The 19,495-nt window shown below is 47.4% G+C and overlaps 2 protein-coding genes across 5 annotated transcripts; one reads left to right on the top strand and one right to left on the bottom strand.

Annotated features, from left to right (window-relative positions):
• The first annotated feature begins 2,204 nt into the window (after positions 1-2,204).
• Positions 2,205-4,299, top strand: SPRYD4 (SPRY domain containing 4). The gene is made up of 2 exons (XM_065888017.1): positions 2,205-2,314; positions 2,682-4,299. The coding sequence occupies exons 1-2, from the start codon at positions 2,230-2,232 to the stop codon at positions 3,218-3,220; spliced, it is 624 nt and encodes a 207-aa protein (XP_065744089.1). The 5' UTR covers positions 2,205-2,229; the 3' UTR covers positions 3,221-4,299.
• Positions 4,267-18,194, bottom strand: GLS2 (glutaminase 2). 4 transcript variants are annotated; one of them, XM_065888013.1, is made up of 19 exons: positions 17,430-18,194; positions 12,627-12,726; positions 12,065-12,186; positions 11,323-11,452; positions 10,710-10,789; positions 10,462-10,625; positions 10,189-10,247; positions 8,851-8,883; positions 8,511-8,569; positions 7,905-7,971; positions 7,707-7,757; positions 7,309-7,485; positions 6,481-6,612; positions 6,275-6,367; positions 6,044-6,105; positions 5,445-5,521; positions 5,091-5,154; positions 4,456-4,944; positions 4,267-4,408 (listed from the first exon to the last, which is right to left on the bottom strand). In XM_065888013.1, the coding sequence occupies exons 1-18, from the start codon at positions 17,609-17,611 to the stop codon at positions 4,788-4,790; spliced, it is 1,809 nt and encodes a 602-aa protein (XP_065744085.1). In that variant the 5' UTR covers positions 17,612-18,194; the 3' UTR covers positions 4,267-4,408; positions 4,456-4,787. The 4 variants fall into 4 exon arrangements, with proteins under 4 accessions (XP_065744085.1, XP_065744087.1, XP_065744086.1 ...); XM_065888015.1 differs by lacking the exon at positions 4,267-4,408 and having other exon boundaries at positions 4,788-4,944; positions 12,627-12,729; positions 17,517-17,611; XM_065888014.1 differs by lacking the exons at positions 4,267-4,408; positions 17,430-18,194 and adding an exon at positions 17,193-17,305 and having other exon boundaries at positions 4,788-4,944.
• Between the last annotated feature and the right edge of the window lie 1,301 nt (positions 18,195-19,495).

The following is a 19,495-nucleotide window of genomic DNA, read 5'->3' as shown; positions in this document are numbered from 1 at the left end:
AAAGACATTCTTATCAGGGCATACATGACTCTTCATCATCCAGCCTCAACTTTTCTAACTGCTCTCCTCATCTCCTTAGCATGAAACTCCAGCAATACTGTGCTCCTTGTTGTTCCTCAAACACCCACTCTGCTTCATAACCCAGTGCTTTAGTCTAAGCTGTTCCCTGTAACTTGAATGCCTCTTCCTCTTTCTTCTGTCAGGTAAAATTCTATCACTTCCTAATTATTATGCATGGAAATGTTAAAGAGTTAATTACTTGCTCATTAGCAACGAGACAGGTAAATCATCAGAATGAGGGTGAGTTTATCAGATGGATAGTCAGTCTGTTAAAGTGAAATAATGCAAGCGATGACAGGTAAGACACTATACCCTGAGCAGGGAATAAAGTAATAGAGTTGTGTCTAAGTGACAGTGTGAGGAATGTGCAGTGATTGCTTCAGCTCAGGACCAAGTGGAACCGAGGGAGAAATCCTACAGAAACAGTCCTGGAACTCTTCTCTCATTACTACCAAAATGCAAAGTATTGACAGAGCAGGACTTTACTGAAGGAAATGTCACCTTCAGGCCTTTCCTCCCAGGCTTGAAAAGAATAGAAACCTCTCTTCTCACATACTAAGTAGGATGAAAAGGCTGGGCCAGGCTGACCCCTGGTGGAAGGAATGAGCTATTGCACGCAAGAATCAGCACAAAACTCCCTTTTTAAATTTTTAAAATTATTTTTAAAATATTTATTTATTTGGCTGCATTGGGTCTTAGCTGCGGCATGCAGGATCTTAGTTGCAGCCTGCGGAATCTTTCGTTGTGGCACGTGGGCTCTCTAGTTGTGGCACACGGGCTTAGTTGCCGCATGGCATGTGGGATCCTAGTTCCTCGACCAAGGATTACTCCCGTGTCCCCTGCATTGGAAGGCGGATTCTTAACCCCTGGACCACCAGGGAAGACCCCAAACTGCTTCATTTATTCATTCAAAAATAGTGGACTTCCATGGTGGCGCAGTGGCTAAGAATCTACCTGCCAAAGCAGGGGACACGGGTTCGAGCCCTGGTCCGGGAAGATCCCACATGCCGCGGAGCCTGCTCGGCAACAAGAGAAGCCACTGCAAAGAGAAGCCCGCGCACCGCAACGAAGAGTAGCCCCCATTCACCACAACTAGATAATGCCCAAGCGTCCAGCAACGATGACCCAACACAGCCCAAAATAAATTTATTTAAAAAAAAAAATTCACAACCTAATGATGGGGTAGGTAGCTACCTCTTTAAATGTTCCCACAGCAGCACTGGGGAGAAGGTAAGACCAGTTAGAAAGCCAGTGCAGCAGTCCAGGGGAAAAATAATGTGATAGGGATTTAATAACAATCAGATATATGAAGTGAGGGAAACAGAAGTGAAGGGCTTCCAGGTTTCTGGCCTGGGCAAAGGGCTGGCTGTGGGGTGCAGTTCACCGTCTGTGTAGAAAAACGAAATTAGCTTTAGACATGTTAAATTTGAGGTGACTGGGGGACATTCAGGTAGAAATGTCCAATAAGCTTTTGGATATACAGATCTGGAACTCAGGAGAGAAATATGGAGTAGAGATTTTGAGAGTTCTCCAATAGGTGATAGTGGATTCTGCCTTCGGGGAGAAGGCATTAGATGAAATCTTGAGCAAACTCGGGTTCCTCCACCTGAGAAAACCAAATATTGTGTTAAACCTTCCATTGCCAGTCCTGAAAACACAAAACCAACACTTATTTATTAGAACTGCCACTTACCCAGTGATTGCTATTTGTCAAAATGTATCCTAGGTAATTCTCTCGTTTAATTTTTACTACGGTCTGACGGCTAGACATTTTCGTTTTACAAATAAGAACATTAAGGCTCACAGAAGTTAAGTGATTTGCCCAGTCACACAGAGGAGCCGGGTTCGAATAATGCAATTATTGTTTAATTCTGAAATCTATACCTTTAACCATCTTGTTACACCATCTTTCTAAACGTCCTATTTAGTTAAAACGTGAACAGCATTCTTCTCCGCGGAAAAATTGAATAAACTGTTCCGGATGCAACCAGAACAGAATTCACTAAAATGGCGGCTCCCTGCGGGGCGCTGGCTCTCTTACGTCATCACACTGCGCTGCTGCCTCTCGCGCACAAAGTGCCAGGGGAGCAGGCGGGCAGATGGAGGGGGTCTCAGCCAGTGCGGAGGGGGGCGGGGTGGGGGGCGTGCCCTGTTCATCCGTGGCGTAAGATGGCGCTGCCCTTTGGTCGTTCGCTGTGCCTGAGCCGCTGGGGAGCCAAACGATTGGGGGTTGCCGCCATAGATGCCCGCAGAGGTAGGATTATATCATTTTACTCTCTTTTACTTCCAAAATAGTTTCCGTCTGTTATTCCTGGAGCCCGCTCGGAGAAACAACTCCAGCCCCTTCGACTCATTCCCCCTCCCCCACCGCGTTGGTCTTGAGATTCCAAACCTGGGACACTCTCTGGTTTCTCTAAATTCAAGGGCTTCCCCAGTCCGAGTTTTTCGGATCCTTGGGCTGCCCATACCAAAGCGCCCCCACTGTCTTACCCGCTTGACGTTCCGACTCTTCCGTGTTTCCTCGTGATCTCTTGACTGCCTGTTTCAGATCGGAATATGTACGTCACTGGTTCTAGAGTTCTAGCGCACATCATTATCCAGTCTCTTTGCTCTGCCCGCAGGCGTCAGTTTCAAACTGGAAGAAAAGACTGCTCACAGCAGCCTGGCACTCTTCAAAGGTGACACAGGTGTCAAATACGGCATGGTGGGATTGGAGCCCACAAAATTGGCCCCGAATGTGGAGCGTTTCCGGGAGTGGGCAGTGGTGCTGGCAGACACAGCGGTTACCAGTGGCAGGCACTACTGGGAGGTGACAGTGAAGCGCTCCCAGCAATTCCGGATAGGAGTGGCAGACGTGGATATTTCCCGGGATAGCTGCATCGGTGTTGACGATCGTTCCTGGGTGTTCATCTATGCTCAGCGCAAGTGGCACACCATGTTGGCCAACGAGAAAGCCCCTATTGAGGGCATTGGGCAGCCAGAGAAGGTGGGGCTGCTGCTGGAGTATGAGGCCCAGAAGCTGAGTCTGGTGGATGTGAGCCGGGTTGCTGTGGTCCACACACTACAGACAGATTTCCGGGGTCCAGTGGTGCCTGCTTTTGCCCTTTGGGATGGAGAGCTGCTGACCCATTCGGGGCTTGAGGTGCCTGAAGGCCTCTAGTATGTCCATCACTGGAGTCCCTAATCACGCTCTTGGCCAGCCTCCTGATCCAAGTGTCTGAAACCTTTTAACTGTGCCCCAAGCAACTGCTAGCTCCCACAATTCAGTGATGGGTCCTCTGTGCAATATCTGTCAGCTTCCTCTCCCCTACCTTGTGAAAGCTAGGCATACAGCTACCCTCTCCCCTCCCCCAGACTATTGCCAATTTCCTAGGCTACCATGAATGTACTTTCTCTGACTTGCTTCCTTCAGTCTCTCTGCCTCCCTGTGCCCAGGACTTTCTCAGACTGTATTCAGTCCTAGGGTCTTACTTTTCAGCTTTGTTTGAATTTATTCATCACTGTGCTACTTCTCCTTCCCTTTGCCCACATGTAACCTGTTTGTTTTGGGGGCTCTACCGAATCTCTCCAGAGTAAATCCTTTCTACCTCTGGCTGGAGGAGTGGTGCAGTGAATGACTTTGCCCTTTCTGTACAGCACGTACAGAGTTTGGGCTCTGGCTCCCTCAGGTAGTGCTTTATTGACTGTGTCAGAATGAGAACAGAGCCCTCCCTGCCTAATACCTCAGTGTTACAGACTCTCAGCCCCAGACAGCTGCAGCTCTCCTCACCCTGAGTCCATCTGCCTTAATTTGCACACCTCTGACACTTGGTCAATCTGTTGCAATCATTGAACCAGTTACAACCATGACCAAAGGGGAAGAGACATGTGGGGATTAGTACTAGAAACTTTATTCTTGAGAAGTTCCATCTTCATTTCTGCTATAGTTGTAACTTCCAGAGGGAGGAGGGAGGCCTGAAGTCTTGCACAATCCATTTTGGGGCCTGTTCAGACCCAAGCACTTGTCCCCACTTGGAGCAGAATACACTTAACCTAAAGCAGTATTTGGGATTGAAGAAAACCTAGTGGGGTGAGTATATATGTGAAATATGTATTCTTTGGGCTCTGTATGACCCTGTGGTTCCATCTTACTCTATCTTTATGATGGTGATGCAGCTGGATGGCCCTAGGGGAGAAAGAGAAGGACTGGGTCTAGCAAAAATAATAATTTGTGTAATTAAAGTTTATTTGAGCACAAAATACTTCCTCTGTCTATAAAATTGCTGTTAGCAGTAGCAGCACTTCCTGGCCAAGGGGGGCAGATCTCTCCAGACGACTAAAGCCTGGTGCATAGCTCCTCTCTTTGTCTGTGGATATATACATATGCGTGGTGGCTAGAGCCCCGTACCAGAGTATCTCTCTCTCATAATGGCTTCTTTAGAGAGAGGAAGAGGGGACCTGCGTGAAGACCTGGGATGATCTGGAGTGGGCTAAGCCATTAGGCTGTCCCTTAAAGAAGCCCACAATCTTCATGGATAGCTCTACTGCAGGAGTCCACAAAGGCACTTCTCTATACTCTGTCTGCCAAGGGAATGGGGTATTTTGACTCTCACTGAAAGTACTGCCCCCCGCCCCTCCCCCCACCACCAATGAAGCAGTGTGGCCCTCTGTAGCATGTTTGGTGGTTATATGTTAAGTGTGTGGCCAGCTCGTGCTTCTCTTATGCAGGGACTGTGCATGCCCCATGCTCACACCATGCTCTCTAAGTTCTCTTTGGACAGGGCCTCAGCTGTTGCTTCAGCCTGAGTCTCAGATGGTGTGTATGAGTCCTGGTAATCTTGGAGCAGTTTAACCACCTCCAGGTGGTTGAACTGCACAGCATCATCCAGGGGGATGTTGCCCCACCTGAGAGGAGGAACAAAGACCATGATCAGGCAAAGAAGACATCAAGAGTGCCCTGGTTATATACATAACTGTGGTGGCTGGAGGGCCGTGGTGGAGAAGCTGCTGCCCACCTCCCTTCCCCCCACTTTCAGCTTAATCCTACTCACCTGTCCTTGACAAAAGGATTCACTTTGCAAGCCTCAATAAGGAATTTAACAACTTCAGTGTGTCCTAGGAATATAGGCAGAAGGAAAATGAGAGGGTATAGATCCTGACCCTTTTGGTGTTAACGTTAGTACAGACCCTTGGCAGCTGGAGTCTGAACTAAAAGGGGAGGGGGGAAAGGCCTCTTCCCATTTTCGCTCCCTGCAGCACCCAATAAGAGCCTGCAAACTGAAGCACAGCTGGACAAAACTAGTTGCTGCCCTTGTAACCTTGAGGGCACATACAATGGGGGGGTACTCTTGGTAGAAAAGAAAGGTCTTAGGATTTGCTTCCTCTCTTATTTAACCTTCAGATACCTTCAGCTGCAGCAACATGCAGGGCTGTGCGGGAGTCATAGTCTTTCTGTTCCATGTCCATGGCTGACAAGGCAAACCTGAGAGGAGTGGAAAGTAGCTGGAGTTACCCAGATCAGCCTAGAATCACTGGTATCCTTTCTGAAGTGGGGTCAGACTGGATGAGTTCCAGAAAAAGCAAAACAGAGCTTATACCAAGATCTGTAGACCATGTACAGTCTATGTTCTCTATCCAGATGAGACTGTTACTCCTACGTCAGAGAGATAGGAGTGTGATGGTTCCAGAAACATCACTGCCTACCTGTAGTAGGTACCCAGTACATATTTGTTGATGTTGGTAATCCATTTGAGGCAGGGTCCTTACCAGCCTCCTAGGACTCTGCTTTTAACACCCAGGTTAATCATAACAGTGGCTACCATTAATTAAGTTCTTATCACATGGCAGTCACTGTACTTTTTTTAAAAAACTCATTTAAATGTAGTCTCTGACCATTCAGTCTGACTCTAAGGCTGAAGCACTTAACTATATTGCTATGTTGACGGCTAATGAGATCTCTGACCAGCAGTATTTTATTGTGTTTATTTGGTTAGAGTAGAAGTACCTTCGAAGAGCTGAGACATCTCCACTATAGGCAGCAAATAACAGGTTCACCACAGTTTTGTTCTGGAAAACAAATCATACCCACCTGAGATTAACTGTGACTTTGAACCCACCCATGCCCAGCTCTACCCTGTCGCCCTCCCCCATGGATGCTTAGCCAAGGGTTTTACTGAAGTGTTACGGAATATTCTCTTCTGAAATAGTCTTACAAGCCACCTGGGGTTTTCCTTACCCGAACTTCTCCTCCTTCACGCCGTGGGTCTAATTTCCGAGCGCAGTGCCTCAGGTTGTCATAGTTGTGGAAATTGAAGAGAGATACCAACTTCTAGGATTGTAAGGCAAAAAGATTGTTTACTTCCTCCCTGCACTTAGTAGGAGCTCAAAATTGCTTTATTTTCTCCTTCAAAAATATTAAGTACTATATGCAAAGTGACTTACTTGGCAGAAGCTGACACCCCTATAGCTGTTCCCCAGCTTGTCCAGGGGAGGTGATAGACACATCATTCCCATGATATTGGGCACCACCAGGAGGATGGCTCCTGACACAGCTGACTTGGCTGGCAGGCCCACCTTGGGGACAAAGTTGGAACTGTGAATGAGCAAGAGGTGCCCCAACTCTGTGTTAACAAGTTAGTCTATCCCAAATGACTTAATGGGCAAGGCCACAGCCATCTCAACCTATTGGCTTGTTAATTAGCTTTTCTTACTCCTGTCCTCCCCTGCGCCCTCTTAAATTTATGGCTTCAGTAAGGAAATATTTACTGAGTATGTACTCTGTGCCTGATGATATGCTAGGACTAGGACAGGGTCTCTCAGTTAACTTACATTCTGGTGGTAGGACAGAGACAATAAATAGGTAAACAAACAAATAGACAAAAATAATCACAACTTATGATAACATGTTAGAAAAAAAGGAGGGTGCTGTGATAGAGAATGATGTGGGAGGGAGAGCCCACTGGAGAGAGGGTGGTCAGAAAAGCCTCTCTTTGGAAGGGACATCCTGTATGAGACCTGGAAGAGAATCACCAGCCATGTGAGGGGCAGCAGAGGAGTGGTTCTGAAGTTGCACTGTCATGTGTTTATGTGTTTGAGGGACTTACTGTGTTTGACAAACTCCCCTAAGGATTCTTGGCCTAATTGCCCGGCTGGAAGTTAGTGAGTGAGAGGCAGGAACAGGTGTCCACCTCTCCACCTTCAGAGACTCGGTGTCCCCTTTTCTTGGCTCTGGGCTCATGGCAAATGGATGGCAGGGCCAGAAGCACTCACATGGAAAGCAAACTGGCCCGAGAGGTCATACATGCCGCAGGAGTGCATGAGGCTGAGGGTGTTGCGCACTGCTTCAGCGCTTAGCACGCTCTCGCCTGTGATGGGGCAGATCCCGCCATTGGCCAGGGTGGCTGCCATGACACTGCCTGATTCACAGGTCACCTCCACGGAGCAGAGCTGTGGAGACGAGGCAGAGGTGAGGGTCCGGTGTGGACCTGAATGCTGTGCTCTGAGGTGTAGAGCAATGTTCTTGACATCCTGATCCTTCAGTAAGTTCCCCTGGTGTTTCTGAAGGATGCCAGAACCACTGGAGATGAGTATCCCTCTTGTGGGTCAGAGCAAGGAAGGCAGTGTGTCCCGTTCCCTTGGCGCTGGGCTGAATGGCGGCATCTGCTTACCTGGAAGTAGAGATCCAGGGCAGCCATCATGTCCACCCCTTTAGGAAAGCACTGCAAGGAAGAAGAGGGGAGAGCGTTTCTCAGGCCATCAGCAGCCCCTGTCACACTGCCAGGACCTCAGCTGAAGTCCCCAGCCCCCATCGCCCTTCCACCAGCCACAGAATTTCCAGGGACTTTGTACCGGCCTCTCCCAGTTACCTTCTTTTCCTTTAGATAATAGCCGATGGCATAATTCCGATCCCCTGTTTCCTTCTCTGACTGGAATCTGAAGCAAACACCCAATTTAGTACTTGACATTTGAGGGATGGGTGTGAGGAGAAGGGGGAAAAATACCTTCCCTGAGAGAGACAGAACTAGATCACACATGTCAAACGAAATCAGCCCCTTTATTAATTCTCACACTTACACTGGAGAAAACTCCTGAACCTGAGAAAGCACTGGTTCCAGCTTTATTGTAAAGTGTGAAAAACAAAACCAAACCCAAAATGATCTAGTCATCTAGTCTAGGAAAATGAGGTTTTTGGCTTTGAGAGACTTGGCAAGAGAGGGCCCAGGTGCAAACTCTCACACTGTCCTTCTCATTAAGTACCAAATAGAAATGGAACAAATCCTTTTACAAAGCAAACAAATGTCCATGAAGGGGCTCAGAGGAAGCTGAAAGGCCAAGGTTCCCCTGGGATTTCTTCTTCCTAAGATTCTATCCTCCTCCTCCATTCCCCGCCCCCCACATACGTATACACACACACACACACTCAAACACACATCCACACACACATTCAGCCAATCCTGTGAACAGGGCCTTACGTGGCATTGCTGAAACCCATGTATTCATTCCCAGCCATTTTATTCAGATACTGCAAGACCTGGAAGAGAAAAAGGGGCATGGGAGGCACCCCATGCGTAAGGACCCCTAGTAAACACATAGGCTGATTAACCCTTCTGCACTCCTCAGCCCTTATCCCAGCAGTGACTTCAGGAGGCTTTCTTCCCTCATGCCAGCAGATTCCTACACCTCTGTAAATAAGGCTTCTAGTGTGGGCTGGTGCACCATCAGAGTGGGGTTAGAGCCAGGCACTGGGGCAGCTGGAATGGACAACATGCCATGGAGAAAAGCAGCCAGGGGCTGAGCAGTGAGGGAACTTACAAAATCAAACTTCTCTGCTTTGTTACAGTCCATCTGCAAGGAGACAAAAAGAGATATCAGTATTCTAAGCCTAGGAGGATGACAGGGAGGGTCAGAAGGATGTAGTGGAGATAAAGTGTTAGACCGGTTTTGCTGCTGGGTGTGTGTTGCATTTCACAATTTTTTTTTTTTAACAACTGAGACTTTTTTATATCCATGCATACCTAGTGATCTTAAAAACCAAATCATTTAGATTTTATTATCAGGTAATGAGTACAGATAAGCTCACCCCAGCTATGAGTCTCACCCATCCCTGAGTCTCACTCTCATTTCCATTCTCAATGCCAACCCTCATCCCTGACTCCCACTTTCACTTTCCTGATTCCAATCCTGTTCCCAAGCCCCACCCCTATTCCTGGTCCCCATCCTCATTCCTTACACCCCAGGCTGGAGGCTTCCTCTGTCCTACCCCTGACTCCCATGGCCATGTCCAAGACTGGAGTGAGTGATGGGAATGGGAGGACGGTGTGTGTTGCATACATTATAATATTCAATTATATCAATTATATTGATAACTGAAATAAAGCTAAAGATTTTAGCTAAGAGTCAAGTCAGTAGGGCCTGTTTCGATGGGAATGGGATGAAGCAGGCCCCAGATACAGGGCTGTAGATAGAGCTATCCCGGAGCAAGGGGAGAGCCTGAGCCTGGTCCATCCGCCTGGTCCATCCCCCCCCCCCCCCCAACAATTGCTTCCTGTACTCGTCAGCTATAGTGTCAACACCACAGGGACTCTGACACTTGGGTCCCTGGGGGGAGGGTTCCTAACACCACCTTCCCCAGGAAGGGCTGTGATTGGCTCTGGATTGTTGCTGCCCACACTGCTCTCAGGTTCTTGCTCAAGCCCTGGGAGACCTACAGCTGACAGGCTGGCCAGACACCCTTGCTCAAGGCCAACTCACAGCTCCAGGTGACGTGAATAGCTGCCCTGTTCTGGCCATTCACCCTTCTTTCCATGTGTCCCTCACCCACAAGTGGCCAATCAGTACCTAACAGAGCTGTCCTCCCCCTGTGTGTGGCATTTGGTCCTTCGTGCTAGGCTGGGGTCAGGACCTGCTCACTTCCCTCAGAGCCAGGAAGCTCTGGGCTCCAGACTCATGGGTAGGAGCTGGGATACAGTTCCATTTACTAACATCCTCAGCATAATTTGTGAGTCCCTGCTGTGTCTTCACTGCCTCCTGGGCACCCTCAAAGGAATCAAGTCCCCACCAATCTCCCTGGAGAGACAGGCAGATACGAGGGATATAGGAACAAGGGGGTTTAGAGAACAGTACCTTCCAGAAGGCTAGGGTGGCACTGACCTTGATCAGGGAGCTCACAACAATGGCACCAGCATTGACCATGGGGTTATGGGGGATTCCTGGGGAAATACAAACCACCCAGAGTCTTACCAGCCACTGCGCAAAACCTTTACCGCCTGCCCACTCTGTAGGGTAAATGGGAAAGATCTCTTTTCTGGGGAGGATGGAGTGACAGAGCTGATCAGGAAGGGCAGAGAAACACACACCCTTGGGAGGAGGGTAGGGTAAGAAGGGGGCATCTGTGAGTCTGGTCTGAGCCCAGGGAGTGCTCACCTTCCTCATTGAGGGAGAGCTTATTGTAGCGCAGGCCGCTGGGCTCCTTGCCCACGAACTTGTGCACGTAGTCAGTGCCTAGGGTGCTTATGGAGATGGCATAGGTGAGGGGCTTCACACAGGACTGCAGGCAGAAGGGGATCTTTGTGTGGCCCACGGAGTGCCTGGAGGCAAGCAGGTGCCATGAAAGGGGTCGGACTATGCTCTGCCCGTGTGCCCTGCCTCCCCTTCCTCACCCAGCATCTCACCGCTGACCATCCACAGTGCACAGGGAGACGCCCCACAGATCTGGATTTGACTTGGCCAGCTGAGGGATGTAGGCCGCCACCTGGGTATGAGTGGGTAGAGAAAACAGAGACAGGATGAAGACATGGATGTGGAGAGGGGGAACAGAGCTGAGGTTCAGGTCAGGAGAATCTTTTAGATAAAAGCTAAAATTCTGTCTTCTGCAAGACACACAGGGTTCCCTCCTGCCTGTTGTTCCTAGAGACACCCAAGCCTTAAGTCCTAGAAGGCCTTATATTTCTGCAGCCCCACTCCCATAGAGATGGCAGTAAAGCCCAAAGAAGGTATAAAGAGAATTCTGGGGTCAGCTTCCCTTTTCTGCTCTTAGGCTTAATTATCCTGTAGGTCTCTTTCAAAGTTCTATTGAATCCTTATGTCAGCTGTCTCCATAAAAACTTCAGATTCCCTCACCTGCTCTAGAAATCACAGGTAAAATACATAAAGCCCTTGTCCCCATTTTTAGAGGTTCTGCTTCTCATCACTCATCCACTGGATTCCCAGCCCCAGGAAATCTCTGAGAAGCAAGGTATATCTGGTCCAGAGCCCTTGCCCATCCCTCAGTCCCCTGGCCCTCACTTTGCCTCCAGTGAGCTCTTTGGCATCCTCAAAGATGCGGTCCACATGGCTCGTGAACTCCTCAAAATCAGGAATGACGAACTTCTTTCGGAATGCCTGGGTCAGGAGCACAATGTTCCTGCTCACACACCTGGATCCCAGACACGATTGGGTTAGGGGGCTGGAGAGATGCAGCTGTGACTCACTCTGGAGCCATGGAAGTTGGGAACAAAGAAAGTGTGAGTGGTCACTGGGTTTGGGACCAACAGCTGTGTAACCTTTGGCATATCACTTGATCTTTCTGGGTCTTAAGTTTCTATGCCTCTAAAATGAGGGGTTGTAATGATATGGAAAGATACTCCAAGACACAGTGTCTTGGGATAGGAGAAAAAATAAATACCTGAATAATATGTATGGTAGGTCATCTTTATATTTTAAATCTTAAATTATACAAGTATGTTTACATATATTCCTATATATATGTAAATGCTTAGGACATTATCTGGAAGATATCTACTAATCTGTTAACAACGTTTACTTCTGGGAAAAGGGACAGGGATAGGGGAGAGAGGGAAAGGAGAACATGTATTTCTCTGTTGCTTGAACTTTTACAATACATATAGGCATATATATGTGTTACTTGTGTAATAAGTAATAAAGTTGAGGGGTTGAATTAGCCAATCCCCAGTATCCCTTCCTGCTGTCAAAGTCTGTGTCCAAAGAACTGCTTTGAGAGCAGTGCCCTTGTTTCCGGGGCCCTCACTTTCGGAAGAGATCTCGGTCCAAGAGGCCACCACTGCTGGTCTCTCGAACCATGCGGCGCATCTGGCTCATGCAGTCCCGGAGCCGGGGATCTGACGTCTGCAGTCCAGTGGCCTTCAGTGCCTTCAGGGGAAAGGAGCCTGGTAAGGTCAGCTACAAGGACAATAATCTAATCCTAATCATTTTTCCCAATGGATAACAATTAACTCAACCCCAACTACTACAACAGGTGGAAGAAATGGGTTTGCAGACCAAGAAAGGATGGAATATAACAGTTTTGAAGGCTAATAGGGGTTTCCTGCCCTTTTTCACCAAGGCAGCTGGTTTCTGAACCCCTTAGGTCAAAGTCACAAACCAAAAAGATGGGCTGAGTCAGAGGGTTGAATCATCCCACCCAGGGCAGGGATGGGATTGCCTCATCAGCCTAGGTATCTGCTATCATCAGCTATTCTTCATCCTCATGAAGCAACCCATTAGCTGCCCTGTACTTGTCCTACCTTCCTTTCCCCAGTTTCCAGAGATCCTAAGAGATCAGTGTTCTGAGCAGGTAGAGAGGAACTTACAGTAGTGAACTTGTGGATAGGGATTCGTTCCTGTCCCTCAGCAATAGTGTAGAAGAGCAGATCACCCAGACGGGACAGCATGCCACTCTCTGACGAATCACTGTTTGGGGGCAGAGACAGGGGAGGAGGACAGGAACCTGAGAACTCCTCCCTGCTCCTCCTCCTAGAACAAGGGCTTAGCAGCAGGTAGGTGTCCTCAGTCTACACCTTCTCCCTGAACCATCTGATCTACCCCTATAATTCCAACCTTCACATCGGTCCTGAGAAGTCTTAAATCCTATTCTCTAACTTTCTTTTGTTCCTAAACTTCAGACATTTATTTCTAGTTGCCTTCTAAATACTTCGTTTTCTAGATGTCCCATAGGCACTGCAGACTCAACATGTCCAAGCCTTAGATCATCTTGCTTCCCTCCCTCTGCTCCTCCTCTTGTGATTCCCATTTGGATTAATAGTGTTACCACTTACCCGGGGGCGGGGGCAAGCCGGAAATGTGGAATCATTTGGATAATTCCCATACCTTACGTTCATAATCAACATTGGATGAATCTACCTCCATAATGTCTCTCAAATCCACCCTCTTTTCTTCTCTTCCCCTGTGCTAGCACGGTGTTGTAGAAAGAACCAGAGTTTGCCTTTAATAGCTGTGATCTTAATATGGATAGTAAGTCAGGTTATTTAATAAAGCTGAACCTGTTTCCTCATCCCTAAAATGAGGGTTTAACATCTGCTTCACATGGGTGATGTGAGGTTTAATTTAAATGCCATTCCATGAAAAACCATCTTTCACAAAGTAGATGCTCAGTAGCTCCTTGTTGTCTGTTACCTATCTGCTCCTACACTTTCTTGACTTGCAACCCATCTTCCACAATGTGCCAGTTATCTTTCTAAAACTCAAATATCATTTCTCTACTCAAAAACCTTTGATAGCTCCCCAGTGCCTACAAAATAAGTTCTTATTTCTTGGTATGGCATTCAAGGCTCTTTAAAACCTGTCAATATTCCTTTCCTATTCTCCACTATGCCCCCATACTCCAGTTATGCCAGGTAATAAATAGGTGGCCTAGGCACTGTCAGGCTTCCTGGCCCTTGTTGTTTACACTGAAACTTCTGCATGGAAAGACCTTTTCCTCCTTCACCTGCACAGTCCTGCTTATCCCTCAAGGTCCAGATCAAATGTTACTAACTCTGTAAAGCCTTCCCCAAACTTCTTGATTTTGCTTATGCTGCTGGTATGACACAACATACCATCTTATTGACAGAAGACAATCTCCCTTGCTCCACTGTTATGTCTTCGTGTTTTATACATCTTTGTCTTCCTAGAATTGAGCAAAGTCCCTAGCACACTATGGATCTTCAATAAAGAATCACCAAGTTACATTTCTAGGAATACCCCTGTTCCCTAAAGTATCTCTCTCACTGGATTATAGCACCGAAAAATACAGGTACTAAAGATTTTTGATCTTCAAGATTTCTTCTATTAATATGTTAACAGATTTAGAGGAATTATTTTATCAGCTCCATTCCAAATATGATAACTATGAGATTAGACCCTTCAAAACCCTTAGATCCAACAATTTGACTTCCAGGTATTTACCATATAAGTGTATTCACGTACCTACAAGGTAACATATTCACAGTCATTCATTGCATTGTTAGTAATAATAACACTGGAAACAACCTAAATGTGCATCAACAGGGAACTGGTTAGGTAAATTAGGGTATATTCATATGATGGAATATTATGCAGTGTAGAAAAAAGAAATGAGGGCATGCTTTAAGTATTGATATGGAATGATCTTTAAGATGTAATATTAACTAAAAGAAGAAAGCTGTAAAACAGCGTTTATAGTATATGGTACCATTTATGCTTAAAAGGGAACACATATATGTATGTTTTTTCAGGCATAAAATATTTCTGGAAGGATATATAAGAAACCGGTAAGACTGATTTAGCTCCCTCTAGGGAGATGAAGCAGGTGCTGGGCAAAAGAAGCAAGAGGGATACTTCCCACTATATATCTTTTTATATATTTTGAATTTTGAATCATACAAATATGTACATTTTACCTAATGGATATGATATATTGATATATGATTATGAATATATTATCTATTGAAACAATGCATTTAAAAATAAAAAGCCTCTCAAGAAACTTGGCATAGACCAGGCATGTGTGTGTTTTGGGCCAGGAGGAATACCAGGAGAGGGGGGAGTCCTTCTGTTTCTGAAGAAATCCAGTTGTTATAATGAGGCTGGTGCCTATAGGGAGGAAAGGATCCATGTGGTGGCAGAGGAAGGGAGGAAAAAGCTATCTGAGGAATAACTCAAGAAGGAAAGTATGCAGGAATATTTTGAGGCCAGGTCTCCTTGCCTGGAAAATGAAGGAAGACAGGAAACAATGCCACACGGCTGAATGTATCACAAGCATTTAAAAAAAAAAATTGCATACCCTTTGACCAAGATATGGATTGAGCTGCAAGATAATGTTGGGGGTGGGGTAAGGTGCAGAATAATATGTATAGTATGATACCATTTGTAAAAAGTGGAAATAATATCAACATATATTTGCTGATATATGCATAAAATATCTCTAGAAGGTTATACAAAATATCAGTGACATGTCTCTGGGGAGCAAAATTTCCTAGGAATTTAAGAAATAATTGAACAAGTGCATAAGAATATGGAGTAACCAAATTGAAGACTGGTTAAATAAACTGTGATACCTCATACAATGGAATCTTAAAATGGCAAAATGGGGGCTTCCCTGGTGGCGCAGTGGTTGAGAGTCCGCCTGCCGATGCAGGGGACACGGGTTCGTGCCCCGGTCCGGGAAGATCCCACATGCCGCGGAGCGGCTGCGCCCGTGAGCCGTGGCCGCTGAGCCTGCGCTCCGCAACGGGAGAGGCCACAACAGTGAGAGGCCCGTGTACCGCAAAAAAAAAAAAAAAAAAAAAAAAAAAGGCAAAATGGCATCCATTAAGATGACATCATGCATGCCCACATTAAATCATATTAACAGCTGTTCATAAATGGGAAATATAGGCTACCAAAGAATAGGAATACTATGATCCTATTTTTGTTTAATTTTATATATACATATAGAGTATATATATGGTTTAAATCATGGATAGATATTAAATATGGATATATGGTTCCCTCTAATATTGAGATCTTGATTTTCTTCTTGATACTCTATTTACCTGGTTCTTCTTTAATAATTAGAAATAAAGTTAAATATTAAAGAAACAAGACAGTAACCTAAATAACAGGGCATTTTCTCTTTGCTGCCCTCCTTATCCACCAAGAACACTTCCCCTCATGGTGTCACACTCCCAGAACCCATCCCCCTCCATGCCCTCAACTCCTGCCCAAAGGAGCATTGGTCCAAGGCCTTTACCAAGAAGTCCCTGGGAGCACAGGCAGCAATAGGCAAGAGGATTAAGGTTCCTAAAAACAATTCCAATTGTAAATAAACTATATGCCAATTAAAACAACAACAGCAACAACAAAACAAACCACTTCCATCACCTGACACTACAGGGTAAGGAAGGGTGTGTGTGGAGGAACCAGGGATGCTTCTTGCTCCCCATCCCACAGAAGGTGTGAGGGTGAGGAAGGTTAAGCCTTTTCTCTAACCCACCACCATTTCTCCCAAGGTGATTATTTGGGAAAAGTCAGGATGGAGAGTAGACCAGGAGAGAGAGGGTTTATTCTTTAAAATTTAAACATTTTGTGTCTCCTTGAGAAGAGGCTGATGGAAAAGTACAGCATAATAATAATTCTCATTAATAATAAATAGATAATACCTTATTGGATGTTACCTGTCCAGGACAGGGACTCCAGTGGTGGTGAGGTAGAGGACAGAGCAGTCTGTCTGGCTACTTTAATTATGGTGTGCATGTCTTTCTGAATGTCATCAGTAGATATCAATGACAAGGGAGATGGTCCATTTCCTGTTCCTGCTATAAAAAAGCAGGGACTACTTGGATAGTGTCTATGTTGGCTTCTGGGGAGGACAAAATTTCCTGCTCAGCTCCGTTTCTGCGTCTCGAAGAAGCTCAGCCACCAAGTGTTCCAGGGTGGTGGGGGAGAGAGGTGCAGCCTCTCGGGCAGAGTAAGAACCCAAGGGAAGAGAACCCCTTAAATCAGGGAGCCGCCTGAGCAGCACATAAAACGGCTCTGACTGGCTCTGGTTTGGGAGATCTGCGTCTTATGATTCTCCCCCCCATTATAAAGATTTTCCTCCTTCAAAAACCAGTCGGAGAACCACCCTTATTCTACAGATTAGGGAGCCCTGATAACGTACACACCCAACACATACGCAAGTATCTGCGCACCAGTAACACACGAGCATCACACACGCCGAAACACAGATCGACCACACACAGACCCAAGAACACTGGGACTCTAGGCAGGCTGTTCTATACCCACGCATCCCCTAATATACACACGAGGACAGGGGAGAGAAGGAGGATTAGGATGGGCGGTGCGCACACGGCCCTGCACTCAGACACGCGCACCAAGCAACACTCCGCATCCACCTGCGCTCCCAATTAAGTACGCACCTTGGACAGGCACCATCCCGAGGACCGACCTGCCCAAACGCCTTGCCGGGCGGACGGCACGTTACCGCCCGGGCGCGGCGGACCCAAAGCCCCAAATCTAAAGGAAAAGGCATCGCAGGCCAGTAAGCGAGGAGAGGAGAAGGGAGATGCGATGCGCTCCTTGGGGAAGGGGACTCGGAAGCTAGTTGGAACGACAGTGAGAGTGCCTGTCCTCTGCCCCTGTCCCGCGAGCCTTACTGATCCTGGTGTGGCGGCTGGTGGCTGTGTGGCGTCTCCCTGCCCTGCGCCGCGGCCTCACTGAGGTGGTGCCGGACGCCCCCGCCAAGGAGGGGGCTCCGGCTCAGGTGACCCCAGCCTCCCCGCCGGCAGTAACTGCCGGCCCCGCTCAGCGCATTCTGCAGAGCCTTGATGGAGCGCATCCCCCCAGCGCGCTCGACCAGAGCTGCCAGGGCTTCTGAGCGGTGGTCGGAGGGAGGGGCGGAGGAAACGCGGACCACGTGGGGTGAGGTAAGCAACGGAGTGCCAGACCTGCGGGGTGGAGAGGTGAGGCCCGGTAGGTGGGGTTGGAGCAGGAGGAGGGGCCGGTCCCTACAAGGCTCGGTACACTGCCAGGTGCACCCAATCCCCACCTAGACAAGGCGTCGATGTGGAGTGCACGCGATAGGGAACACAGAGCGCAGGGTGTCTAGTGGCTGGTGAGAAGTGGGCGGTGCCTGAGAGTTGGGATGGACAATGCCCAGGCCCAATCATTGAGAAAGTAAAAAACTTAGGGGCGGAGATAAAACGAGGCTACCCAATGAAAGCAAGGCGGTGGGCCGTCCACAAATTCCGGCGGATTCCTCCGCGTTCCGGCCCACTGCGGCTCGCCGTGCGTGCAAGCTCCGAGGGCGGGAAAGCTGAGGTGGGGCCGTTGTGAAGGCGGAGGACGCCGCGGCGTCAGAACGATGGAATTCTCGGAAAGAGGGGAAAGCGGTACCTCTCTACACTCGGATAAGAGTGAGCCCTGCTCAAGAGGCCTCTTAGTGACCTCCGATATTCGAAGTCCAAAACCGGCCTTCAATACCCGGCCTCGTAGCGCGGCGTGGAGGCCCAACGAACGCCTCGTTTCCAGCACGCGGTGTTGGTGAGTGAGGAGTCATATGGCAGGAAATTACCCCGACCAGAAACAGCGCCCAGGCACTTCAGTGAGATCATGGGGGGGGGGGGGGAAGGTCATCCTGGGCTGCTAGGGTGCCTGGGTTCTCGTTTTACCTCTGCCAATTATTTGGTGTCTGTTTAAGACTTAGGTATCCTTAACTCTGAGCCCTTAAACATTTTATAAGCCGTTAGGTGCCCCCTAAATTTTAGCTAATTTAATTGCTTGCCTCTGTATTCCTCACAGGCAGAAAAGATGTACAAAAAGAATTTTGAAAACTAAGCACATTCGGGAATTTTATCATTTGCAACTAGGAGAACATTCACCTATATCTTCACAGCATCCGTATTTAGTAGGAGCTCATGGAAATAATAGCTGTTATGGTTTGTCAGCCACTTTATATAGTCTGTCTCTCCCTCTTACCAGAGACCTAAAGAATAGTTATTACTAGTCCCATTTTGAAGATGAGGAAACTAAGACTCAGAAATTAAGACTTTTTCTTTTTAAAATATTTATTTATTTATTGGATGCATCAGGTCTTAGTTGGGATCTTTTGTTGCAGTGCGCGGGCTTCTCTCTAGTTGTGGCGCAGGGGCTCAGTTGTCCCCCGGCATGTGGGATCTTAGTTTCGCCACCAGGGGTCCAACCAGCGTCCTCTGCACTGCAAGATGGATTCTTAACCAGTGGACGACCGGGGAAGTCCCAAGACTTTTTTGAATAAGATAACCCATCTAATAAGTACCAGAGCCAGGAATCAGACCCAAGTCTCTGACTACAAGGCTCTCTCCATCATGCAGCTCATCCTAAAATTAACCACTGAATTATTCCAGTTGCTCCTAAAGGAAGCATTTACATCGAAGCAGTATAATATGGTACTGAGAATTGGCTAGAGGCTGGCTGTATCACAAAATGTCACTTGCTTTTCTTTTTGTTTTTGGATTAAAATGAGCATCAAGGGTAACTGTGGGAAAAGAAATATCAAAACGATACTCTGGTGTGTTCTGTGGAAAGGCAGTTCTCCTTTGGCTTGGTTAAGGTCAGAGGGTTTATTTAGTTTGAAACCGGGTAGAGTGACCTTCCTTTTGTTTTTGTTTGTTTGTTTTTCCCTTCTGTAGTTATTCCTTATCTGCCCTATCCATTCTCCTATAGGTAGGACTCTAATTCAGGG

The sequence above is a fragment of the Phocoena phocoena genome, chromosome 11 (assembly GCF_963924675.1).
Source record: "Phocoena phocoena chromosome 11, mPhoPho1.1, whole genome shotgun sequence".
Classification (NCBI taxonomy): Eukaryota; Metazoa; Chordata; class Mammalia; order Artiodactyla; family Phocoenidae; genus Phocoena; species Phocoena phocoena.
This window is presented reverse-complemented; position numbering and strand designations above follow the sequence as displayed.